Source organism: Hypanus sabinus, chromosome 24, assembly GCF_030144855.1.
Source record: "Hypanus sabinus isolate sHypSab1 chromosome 24, sHypSab1.hap1, whole genome shotgun sequence".
NCBI classification, from domain to species: Eukaryota; Metazoa; Chordata; class Chondrichthyes; order Myliobatiformes; family Dasyatidae; genus Hypanus; species Hypanus sabinus.
The window spans coordinates 20399648-20412138 of record NC_082729.1 but is presented as its reverse complement, the minus strand read 5'-3'; the positions used below and the strand labels follow the sequence as shown (position 1 = coordinate 20412138).

The following is a 12491-nucleotide window of genomic DNA, read 5'->3' as shown; positions in this document are numbered from 1 at the left end:
TGGAGTGAAGTAAGATGAGACACAACTTGATAGAGGTGTACAGGATGATGAGGCATCCATAAAATAGACAGCCAGAGATTATTTTCTAGGGTGGCAATGGCTAACATGGGAGGACATGCTGGGGGAAATCACAGGGAGATGCCAGAGGTAGATTATTTTTTTACACAGAGAGATGTGGAACACACTGACGAGGGCAGTGTAAGGGCATACTGATGAGACACACTGATAGTGACTGGTGCAGTTGGGAACTCTCAGATAGGCATATGGATGAAAGAAAAAAAGTGGGGGCTGTATGAGGTGGAAGGTTTACATTGATCTTGGAGTAAGATCAGCAATTCAGCATGTGTCAAAGGACCAGTGCTAAACTGTTCCTTGTCCAGTGTTCCATGTATCAGATAATCTGCCTTTGAGGAGAGAGGGAGGAAGGTTCTAAGGAGGCAAATTATTTTTGCACAGGGAGTGGATGGTGCTTGGAAAAGGGCGCCAGAGGTACTGGTGGAAGCAGACACCTTAGTAGCATTTAAGAATCTGTCAGACAGGCCCGTGAATATGCAGGGTTCAGAAAGATATGGGTCATGTACAGGCAGATGAGATTTAGTTTGACTCGGCATCACGTTTGGTGCAGACCGTATGGTCTGCTGGTGTGCTGTACTGCACTGTGCTCTATGAGTGAGGTGCAGGAGGATATAATGGTGTTCCCACAGTAGCATAGTGGTTACACCAATGCTATTACAATGTCAGAGTTTGGAATTCAGTTCTAGTGCCCTCTGTAATCAAGTTTGCACTTTCCTTCCCGTATGTGCGTGGGTTTCCTCCAGGTGCTCTGCTTTGCTCCCACGTTCCAAATACATACCAGTTAGCAGGTTAATTGGCCATTGTAAATTGTCCTAGGTTCAGGTGTGTTAAATCATCGGCTTGCTGGGCAGCACAGTTCGAAGGGCCAGAAGGGCATGTTCCATGCTGTATCTCGGAATGAAATAAGTAAGTGTCATTAATCACAGAAACAATGTTGGTAGGCTATTGATTACGGAGGTAAACAGCATACCGGTCTGCATTGCAAGCAGTTTGGAGATTAGAACTAGATTCCTCTTTTATACAGTAGTATAGCACTCATTTTTCCCCATATTTAACAGCAGATATGCCAGCACCAGAGACTGGGAATTCAGCAGGCTAATTACAGGAATGGGAGAGTTGGACCACTTTGTGAGGCTGAAGAAGGGATCTCTGATGTTTAGGATGATGGGGGATCCTGTTGTAACATGAAGGATTCTGAGGTGTCTTGGCAGGGTGACTGCATCAGTGGGAGAGTCTCGAACGATTGGTGGAAGGGGCAGTCACTTAAAATGGGGATGCATAGGAGACTCCTCTCACTGTGGTTATGCATGTGTCTGGGTCTGTTTGGTGATCGGTGTGGAGGCTGGATGGATTAAGGTATTTCACCATGAATTTTACTGATGAGGGGTCTCTGCCCGAAATGTTGACTTCTTATTTCCCTCCAGTGATGCTACCTGTCTTGCTAAGCTCCCCCAGCATTTTGTTTTAGAGATACAATGCGGAGCTGACCTTTCAGGCCCACTGAACTGCATCTTCTAGCAAACCACTTATTTACTTCCACTTTTATTTGGAGATACAATGCGGACTAAACCCTTTAACTTTAACCTAACCTCAGGAGGATTTACAATGGCCAACTAACCTACTAACTGCTACATCTTTGGAATGTGGGAGGAAACCGGAACACCTGGAATAAACCCACACGCTTCACGGGGAGGATGTACAAACTTCTTAATGGCAACATCAGAACTGAACTGTGAACTGTAATGATATCGCACTAACCCACTAGGTTACCGTGGTGTGTGTGTGTGTGTGTGTGTATGTGTGTGTGTGTGTGTGTGTGTGTGTGTGTGTGTGTGTGTGTGTGTGTGTGTGTGTGTGTGTGTGTGTGTGTGTGTGTTCGTCTGCTCAATCTATTCTGCTTTATAGAATTTAAGTAACAGGGAGATAAACCATTGAGAGCCTGGGGAATTGAGGGCCACGGGAATGATTACAGAAGAGAAATGTTGGAGGTGCAGATTTAGGGTTTGAAGTCCATACTCCCTGGAAGTGGTTGCACAGGTTGACATGCTTGCCATTATTATTCGAGGAATTGAGTTCAAAAGTCAGGAGGTTATGTTGTTAATTCATAAAACCCTGGTGAGGCCGCATCTGGAGTTTTGCATTCAGTTTTGATCGCTCCATTACAGGTAGGACATGGAAGCTTTGGGGAGGGTGCGGAAGATTTCTACCAGGATGATGCTGAGCTTATGGAAATCATATGCTCCCAGGGGAGATCGGACAAACTTGGGTTGTTTTCTCTGGAGCAGTGCAGGCCTGATTGAAGATTCTAAGATTATGAGGGGCTTGGAATAGACAGCTGAGAGTATACAACCAGCATCTTTCTCCCCAGGATCAAAATATCTAATACCTGAGGGCATACACATACGTTGAGAGAGGAGATGTGCGAGGTACATCTTTACACACAGAGAGTTATGGACTTCTGGAATGCAGTGTCAGGGATGGCGGTGGATGTAGATCCCTTTGAGCTGTTAGACATGCATGTGAATGTCAAGTGATTGGAGGAATTATGAACCTTATATATGCAGAATGGATTATTAGGGATTTAATTACTCAATCAGTTAGTTCTGTAGTGCATCCTTGACTGAAGGGCCTGTTCCTCATTGCATTGTTCTATATTCTACATATATTCTGCGAAAAGTAGTCAGGGGCAGATATACCTTGATCTAATGGCGGGCGGCTCTGTGACCTATTCTTTCCTGTGCTGATGTTTTCTGGCATTTTCTGTTTTTCCATTGCTTTGAATCGAATTTTAATTTGCTTCTCAACACTTTGTTATTTCCGTTCCAGGGCGGTTACACCACATATCGAGTGGCTCAGCCAACTGCAGCTGCTACGACGTACAGTGACGGGTAGGTGCTTCTCACAAAGTCGAATTTGAGTTCATACCTTTATATGTACGAGGGGTGATTGATAAGTTCGTGGCCTGAGATAGAAGGCGTCAATTTTAGAAAACCTGGCACATTTATTTGTCAACCTAGTACACTCCTACATTTACACACTTAGTCCAGTGGTCGTGGAGCATACGGATCTTGGACCTCCAGAAACTGTCCACAGCAGGGGTGATTGATAAGTTTGTGGCCCAAGGTAGAAGGAGATGAGTTATACAGCTCCCTTTACATGCACACGCAGTTCAACTCTGAGTGATTATGCAGAAAGTTTGAAGTTAATAACTCATCAGGTGAGATTGATAAGTTCGTGGCCCAAGGTAGGAGATGAGTTATGAACAAACTTTCTGCATAATCACTCAAAGAGTGGACCTGCATGTGCATGTAATGAGAGCTGTATAACTCATCTCCTTCTACCTTAGGCCACAAACTTATCAATCACCCACCTGTGGACATTTTCTGGAGTTCCAAGATCCGTATCCTCCACAACCGCTGGACTAAGTGTGTAAATGTAGGAAGGGACTATGCTGAAAAATAAATGTGCTAGGTTTTCTAAAATTGACTCCCTCTACCTTAGGCCACGAACATATCAATCACCCCTGTATAAGTACAGACTTATACAGTGGCAATGAAAAACCATTTTGCAGCTTGATAATAGGCATGTGTCCACACAGCACTGAAAAATTAAACATGAGTATGCACCCTATTTTATGAGAATTATCACAGGTAGATTGAAAAGAATCCATTGTAGTGCAAGTTAGTCATATTGTTGTCAAGCTGTTGATGATAGGGTTGTGCTGGTTGGTTCAAGAATCAAATGGTTGCAGGGAAGTAGCTGTCCCCAAACTTGTTGCATCCATCATCAAGACCCCCACCATCCTCGCGATGCTCTTTTCTCAACACTGCCATCGGGAAGGAGGTACAGGAGTCCTAGGTCCCAAGCCAGCAGGATCAGAAACAGTTATTGCCCTTAAACTATGGGTCCTGAACCGGCATGGATAACTTCACTCACCTCAACACTGTACTGATTCCACAATGTACGGGCTCTCTGTCAAGGACTCTACACTCATGTTGTCAGTGTTAATTATTTATTTGTTTACCTATTTGTTATTATTATTATTTTTATTATTATTCCTTTTTTTCTCAGCTCAAGCTGGTAAACCTGAGGTACAGGCATAGCCAAGCACACTCATTTCTCAATTACTAGGAACTTTGGTGCTGTTTAGTATTGTGGCTTTCTGAAGATTTACACAGATATTGCTGTGTAGCTCTAATTGTTTAGTGCTGCTGTGTAATGACTTTGTAATGACACCAGTTGTAGATATTGCTATTGGAATAATGTATACACTGTTCATGTTCCATAGTCATGTTCAATTTTAATTCAGCATATTTCTGGTGTTTTTCACTTATTCAGTTCTGTATGTTATCTGTGTTTGGAATGGCTAAGTGTTTTAAGTAAGTGTTCAAGCTTGTCTATGTTGTATTATTATTATTTTTTGTATTTGCAATTTGTCTTCTTTTGTATGAGGGGTGATTGATAAGTTTGTGGCCTAAGGTAGAAGGAGTCAATTTTAGAAAACCTAGCATATTTACTTTTCATCATAGTCCCCTCCTACATTTACACACTTAGTCCAGCGGTCGTGGAGCATATGGATCTCGGACCTCCAGAAAGTGGCCACAGCATGGATGATTGATAAGTTCATGGCCTAAGGTAGAACAAGATGAGTTATTAACTTCACCTAATAATTACCTTATTAACTTCAAACTTTCTGCATAATCACTCAAAGAGTTGAACTGCGTGCATGTAAAGAGAGCTGTATAACTCATCTCCTTCTACCTTAGGCCACAAACTTATCAATCACCCCTGCTGTGGACACTTTCAGGAGGTCTGCAATTCATAAGCTCCACGACCGCTGCACTGAGTGTGTAAATGTAGGAGGGGACTGTGTGGAAAAATAAATGTGCTAGGTTTTCTAAAATTGACTTCTTCTACCTTAGGTCACAAACTTATCAACCACTCCTTGTGCATTGTCTGTTTGTCAGTCTTTGTGTACAGTTTTTCACTAATTGTATTTCTTTGAATGCGATCTACTGGGTACACCTGCAAGAAAATAAATCTCAAGGTAGTATAGGGTGACATATACGTACTTTGATAATAAATTTACACTGAATTTTGAACTCTGATGGTGTGAAACTTCAGGCACTTGGAGTATTATAAGCAGTTTGGGACCCCTTATCTAAGACAAGGATGCACTGGGATTGAACAATATCTACAAACATTTGTAGAAGAAGTTCATGAGAATGAGCCTGCAAATGAAAGGTTTAACATATGAGGAGCATTTCACGGCTCTTGGCCTGTACTTGCTGGAGATTAGAAGAATGAGGGAGGATCTCATTGAAATCTATTGAATATTGAAAGACCTAAATAGAGTGAATGTGGCAATGATATTTACTATAGTGGGGGAGTCGAGGACTAGAGGGCACAGCCTCAAAATAATATTCATTTAGAACAAAAACAAGGAGGAATTTCTTTAGCCAGAGGATGATGAATCTGTAGAATTCATTGCAACAGATGGTGGGGAGGCAAAGTGATAGGGTATATTAAAGGCAGAGTTGATTAGTAAGGGCATCAAAGGTTACGGGGTAAAGGAAGGAGAATGGGGTTGAGAAGGAATGATAAATCAGCTATTGTAGAATGGCGGAGCAGACTCATTGGGCCAAATGATACATTTCTGTTCCTCTATTTTATGGTCTTATGGACTCAGTAGCATGAGCAACTTTAGAGAATGCTGCAACTAACTACAGCACCACATTTCCCCATTGACAGAGGTAGGTTTGGAGGGTTTGTTGGCGGCCCTGACATTGCCACATCATCCTATTTGTTTGCAATTAAAATGACTGCAGTTAATTCACTTGAACATTTCAGGTACGGCAGAGTGTACACCGCAGCTGATCCCTACCATCAAGCCCTGGGACCTGCCGCAACTTATGGTGTCGGGACAGTGGTGAGTGCTGAAACCTGAATGGAATTGGGGTTATACAAATTAAGATATGGAATTATTTAGGTTGCAGGGTTTAATCTGGTGATTTAAGAGGATGTGGATTCAAGAAATGTCCCCTTTTTGAGTTAATGGGGAGACTGGGTTTGTGTTATAACAAGAGTAATATACACAGATACTGGAGGATCTCAGCAGCTTAGGCACCATCGATGGAAAGGAATAAATGTGGGCTCTTTATTCCTTTCCATAGATGCTCCCTAATTTGTTGAGTTCATCCAGCATTTTGCATGTGTTAATCTGGATTTGCAGCACCTGCAACATCCCTTATAGTTATAACAAGAGGTTGGATAGGCAGGTGTGCATGAAGTTAGCCTTATACAGGTTTATAAAATTACAAAGGGCTGAAATTCAAGTGAAGTGGTTAACTACATACATGTATATAGAAATGATTCAATGTTACTTCAAACCAGGCTGTAAAGCACAGTAGTACACATAACATGCATAACTCAATAACTTATGAAGGTACGGATAACAGCTACAGTTGAATTGCACATAAATAACAAACTTGAGTGCATTAATATTAAACCTTGTAAGGTATGGAACAGACTCTTCAAATACGATACAGCAGGGTGTTCAGAAGCCCAATGGCCTGGGGGAAGAAACTGTTTCTCATCCTGACCATTCTTGTTTTTATGCATCATAATCTTATGGTAGAAATTCAAAGAGGATGCTGGATGGATGGGTGGGATCCTTAATAATACTAAGGACCCCATGTATGCAACACTCCTGATAGATGTCCCTGATGGATGGTAGGGAGACCCCTATGATCCTCTCAGCTGTTCTCACAGTCCTTTGTAGGGACTTCTGGTCTGATGCTCGACTGCTGCCATATGAAATGGAGATGCAACTTGTTAGGATGCTTTCAGAGGTGCTCCTGTAAAATGCAGTTAAGACTGGGAATTGGGGCCTTGCTTGTCTCAATCTTCTTGAGAAGAGGAGATGTAGCTGCGCCTTCTTGTTCAGGGACGTGATATTAAGCGACCAGGTGAGGTCATTCATGATGTGAATTCCAAGGAATTTGGTGCACTTAACTCTGTCTATAGAGGAGCCATGTATTTGCAGAGGGGAATGGTTTGTCTGCACCTTCCTGAAGATTTCCTTTGTCTTCTCCACGTTCAGGCTTAGGTTGTTATTCTCAAACCAATCCACGATCTTCTCTACTTCCCCTCTATTCTCCATTTTGTCACCATCATCGTTCTTGATAATTAAACTAGGGAACTCAACAATCAGTGGCCACCGCACACCTGCTTGTTAATGTAAATGCCTAATCAGCCAATTATATGGCAGCAGCTCAGTACAGGAAAGCATGCAGATGTGTTCGCGAGACTCATTTGTTGTTCAGACCAATGGGGGAATGGGGGAAGAAATGTGATCTAGGTGACTTTGACCATGGAAAGATTGTTGGTGTCAAATGGGGTGGTTTGAGTATCTCAGAAACTGCTAACCTGGAATTTTCATGCACATCAGACTCTGGAATGCTGCAAAAATCAAACAAACAAAAAAATCCACCAAGTGGCAGTTCTGTGGACAAAAGTGCCTTGTTAATGAGAGAAGTCACAGGAAGATCAGCCAGAGTGATCCAATGTGCAAGTAAGGTGACAGTAACTCAAATAACCATGCATTACAACAGTGGTGTGCAGAAGAGCAAATCAAATCTTGAAGCGGATAGGCCACAGCAGCAGACGACCACAAACATACACACAGTGGCTACTTTATTAGGTACTTCCTGTACCTCCTACACTAGTGGGCAAAGTTTTAAGGAAGTAAGCGGGTGCTTTAAAAAGGAATCTGGGAGGTAACTTTTACCACATAGAGAATGGTGGGTGTCTGAGAGGAGCAGCTAGGGCAAATCGTAGAGGCAAGTGCCAAGTCAATGTCAATATCACAGATAGCAAAAGCCTAAGTGAGTAAAGGCCAAATGCAGGCAAATGGGGACCAGCTCAGACAGACATCCTGAAAGATAAATATTTAGGCAAAAGGGTGAGATATTTTGAGAAGGCAGTGTTAGAGATGGGGTGAGTAGCAATTTTGATTCAGTGAGTTCATGGAATTAGCATAGGAATCAGAAACAGAATCAGGTTTAATATTTCTGGCATATGTTGTGGATGTTCTTCTTTTGCAACAGCAGTATATTAAAAATACATTGCAACATAAATAAAGAAGTTAAATAAGTAGTGCACAAAAAAAAAGGAAAGATAGTGATGTAATGTTCATGGATTTATTGTCCGTTCAGAAATCTGATAGTGGAGGGGAAGAAGATGTTCCTGAAATGTTGATTGTCTTCAGGCTTCTGTACCTCTTTCTTGATGGTTGCTATAAGAAGAAGCCATGTTCTAGGTGATGGGGCCCTTAATGATGAGTGTCCTAGATCCTGTGGAGGCTAGTGACTACGATGGAGCTGTCTGACTTTACAACATTCTGCAGCATTTTTTCTGATTCTCCCCAGTGGCCCCTCCATTCCAGATGATAACACAACCAGAATGCTCTCCATGGTACAAGTATCTTTTGTGACAAAGTCCTAATGAAATATAGCCACTGCTGTGTTTTCTTTGTAATTGTCCAGGATAGATCTTCACAGATGCTGACAGCCAGGAAATTGAAACTGTTCACCTTTCTACTGCTGTTCCCTCAATGATGACTGGTGTGTGTTCCCCCAACTTCCCCTTCCTGGTCCACAATCAATTCCTTGGTCCTACTGATGCCTCCTTGTGACCATCTGAAATTGTGGCATCAACAGTTGTGTCATTGGCAAATTTATAGATGGTGTTTCAGCTAACTGAAGCCACACAGTTACTGGTGTAGATAGCATAGAGCAGTGGGCTAAGCACTATTCAGGGAAGTGGCAGATACACTGACACTGGCAACATTGAAGGAGTATCTTGTCAAGCACTTGAATTGTGCAGGCAAAGAAGGATACACACTGGATGATGGAATTAACACTGACAGGTGTCAGTGTCGATGTGGCAAGAAGAATGAGCTGCTTCTGTACTGTGTGAGTCTTCAGAAATGTTACTGCTCAAGGTGGATACCAGGCCATTGGAGCAGAGTAGCTGTCGTGTCACGATGCCACACAATACCTTTTGGTGACTCTGTACAGTTATAACATGGTGTCTTATTGAAATAATGAGGCTTGTGTTCCATTGGATTCTGTCAACATTTCCAATTGAGCCTTGCAATTTATTTTCCTACAATGGGAAGTCTGGCTTGTACTTGTTTAGTCAACTGGAATTCATTACCACAACACAAATTAGAGGATGTGGAGAGGATGTTTCCTATGGTAGGGGAGTCTAGAACCAGAGGGCAGAGCCCCAGAATAGGATTACCCTTTAGAACAAGGATGAGAATGAATTTCATGAGGTAGAGGTCAGTGAATCTGTGGAATTCGTTGCCACAAATGGCTATTGAGGGCAGGACATTGGGTATATTTAAAGTGGAGGTTGATGGGCTGTTGATTGGTCATGGTGACAAAGGTTACCAGGAGGAGGCAGAAAAATGGGTTTGAGACAGATGATAAGTCAGCCATGATGGAATGGTGAAACAAAGTCCATGGGCCGAAATATGCCCATATGCTCCTATGTCTTACGGTCTAAGGTGAGGTATGCCTTCTTGAAGTGGCATCACAAGCATGTCGATGTGGCCACCATAAAGTCACATAAAGTGATAAAGAAAAAGACTGTGCAAAGTAAGACAACAGTGCAAAAACATATCAAACACAATCAGAGATGAGTCCATTCCAGTGCAGTTCTGTGTTCCATTCCTAAGGTAGAATACAATTTGGTCATGAATCTTATATCTTCCCCACACTTGTTTTCATTGAATATGACAGACAAGGAACCATGTTACAGCTGACCAGAATATTGGTTAGGTTCGACCTTGGGTTCTTCTGCATTTCTGGCTGTCTCATAACAGGAAGGATTTGGAGGCTTTAGAGAAGGTGCAGAAGAGGTTCACCAAGATGCTGACTGGATTAGAGTGTATTAACTATCAGGAGAGGGAGGGCAATGACCATAAGATACAGAGGCAGAATTAGGACATTAGGCCCATTGAATCTGTTCTACCATTTCATCATGGCTGATCCATTTTCCCTCTCAGCCATAATCTCCTGCTTTCTCCCCATATCCGTTCATGCTCTGACTAATCAAGCACCTATAAACCTCTGCCTTAAATATGGCCAATGACTTGGCCTCCACAGCTGTCTTCGGCAAGGAATTCTATAGATTTACCTCTCTCTGGCTAAAGAAGTTCCTCCTCATCTCCGTTCTAAAAGGACAACCCTCTATTCTGAGGCTGTGTCCCCTGGTCTTATACTCCTCACCATAGGAAAAATCCTCTCCCCATCCACTCAGTTGAGGCCTTTCAACATTCAGTAAGTTTCAATGAAGTCACCATGAGGTTTCAATGAGCTCGGTCTCTTTTCTCTGGAGCCCTGGAGGCTGAGAGATCACCTAATAGAGATTCATAAAATGATAAAGGAACATTAGTTCTGCCCAAGGATCTCTGCCCAGACCATCAACAGTACTCTTTCCATATATGCTGCCTGGCCTGCTGAGTTCCTCCAGTATTTTGTTGTGTGTTGTTTGGATTTCCAGCATCTGCAGATTTTCTCGTGTTTGTCATAAGAAACACTAATCAAGAGTTGTTGTCTTCAAGGATAGATATACCAACTACAGAATGGTGAAGTGTAAAGGTCTAAGGGGAGAAGTTAAAGGAGATGTTAGTGTAAATAGGAAGATGGTAAAAGTATTTACTTATCGGGGTAGAAGTGTCAAATACTAGATGTTAGAGTTTTGAGGTGGGAAGGGGAAAATTGAAAGGGAAGGGTAAATTTAATTTTTTTTCACATTTGGTAGGTGCCTGGGGAGGTGATGGAAGCAGACACAATTGTAAAATTCAAGAGGTATTCAGTCACATGAAGAGACTGGGAATGGAGGGATATGGATCATGATCAGGCAGAGCTTAATCTGGTATCATAGTTAGTACAGATATAGTGCACCTGTCCTGTGCTGTTTGATAAAAGTCTGGGTAACTATTACTAAGCTGCGCGTTTCATTGTCTGATTGCAGGCCGGTCTGTATCGTGGAGGATACAACAGATTTACTCCGTACTAAGTGAGACACAGACTGAAGAGTAAATGTCCCTAGCCTTGGCTTCCCTCTGACTGCACTCATCGGATAACGTAAAGTTAACTTCTGGGGGCTGAAGCGTGCCTTCGATCTCCTGCGCGGCGCCAACCGTGTCTTGGTTGAACTTAGGAGACTCACTGGTTGATGTTTGGTTTTGAATTTGCTCTGAGGGAGATGAATTCACACTACATGCGCCGCATAACTGAGGACCGTGAACGGGCACTGATCCTACCACAGGTGCTAACGTTTGAGGATTAGCAATGCATTTGAAGCTTGCTCAGGTTACTTTGACTGAAGCAGGAGGGAGATATAACTTAGGAGTTTCCCGGGAGCATTCGGGATTTATTTTCGTATTGTTGTCTATATCTTTGCTTTTAAAAAATCTTCTCCCAGATCTTCAAGTTAACAAAATGAGTGGGAGAAGTCCGGTTTACTTAAGGTATTCATTAGATCCTCCTTTCCCGTCTCCTCGCCTGAGTCTTCATCGCACATCTAGGCCTGCCTTTGGGAGTTTCGTGGCACAGCGGGTCACTGCTTTCTCGCTGCATCCCGATGTCTGGTCGCGCATGCGTGCAAATGTTTGTGTGCGATTATGTAGTTCGCACATATTTTTCTGCTTGAGAACCCCACCTCCTCAGTGACCCGCTTTCCTTCCCTCATGTCAAAGGCGTGTGTGTTGATAGGTTATCATGTGTCCTACATCGTGGGCGAAGGGGTGGGGTGGGAGGGGGAGGTGTGGTTGGTGTGGGTAGGTCGGCAGGGACGCGGCAGGCCGATACCCTAAATGCTGTATTCCCTGTGCTCCCATTACTCAGTGCTCTCATGCTGAATGTTCCTGTTGCTCACGTCTTTTCCGGAAACGTCGAAGAAGTTTTAGCTTTAGTTCAAGACAAACAAGATCGAGTTTACAACTAGTTACAGTATTCATAAGATATTAGCCATAGAGTCTGCTCCGCCATTGACTTTTTGCAGATTTGCCTTCAACCCCGTTCTCCCGCCTTCCTGCACCGGAAAAGGGAATTGCTGCAAAGTCAATTGGGTTATGACAGTGCAATTGCCTTCCATTATGCACCTACGCCAAAACGTAGTCCCATTGGAAGTCCAGAGCTCGCTGTTCAGGATCCTGGGAGGGTCTGTACAATCAGTTCAATTCCTTACACTGGTTGCCCTCGGCATGCCACAGGGTTAACTAACAACACAGCGAGAGTTTTTTCCTGTTCCGGGAGTTTATGCCCAGGGCTGTGAGGGAGTTTGATTCTATTCTCAATTCCGTGACCTTGGAATGTGTGATGGGAGTTTTACTCTGTGTC

At 43.0% G+C, this 12491-nt stretch overlaps 1 protein-coding gene across 1 annotated transcript in view; it reads left to right on the top strand.

The window, feature by feature from the left end:
* The window catches only part of LOC132380690 (RNA binding protein fox-1 homolog 3-like), a 40287-nt gene extending 28783 nt beyond the window's left edge, over positions 1–11504 (top strand). Inside the window, exons 9-11 of the mRNA XM_059949675.1 lie at positions 2902–2963; positions 5926–6004; positions 11122–11504. Of these exons, the coding sequence (XP_059805658.1) occupies positions 2902–2963; positions 5926–6004; positions 11122–11170 (190 nt within the window). The 3' untranslated portion in view covers positions 11171–11504. The remainder of the gene's footprint in view (positions 1–2901; positions 2964–5925; positions 6005–11121) is intronic.
* Positions 11505–12491: the final 987 nt, after the last annotated feature.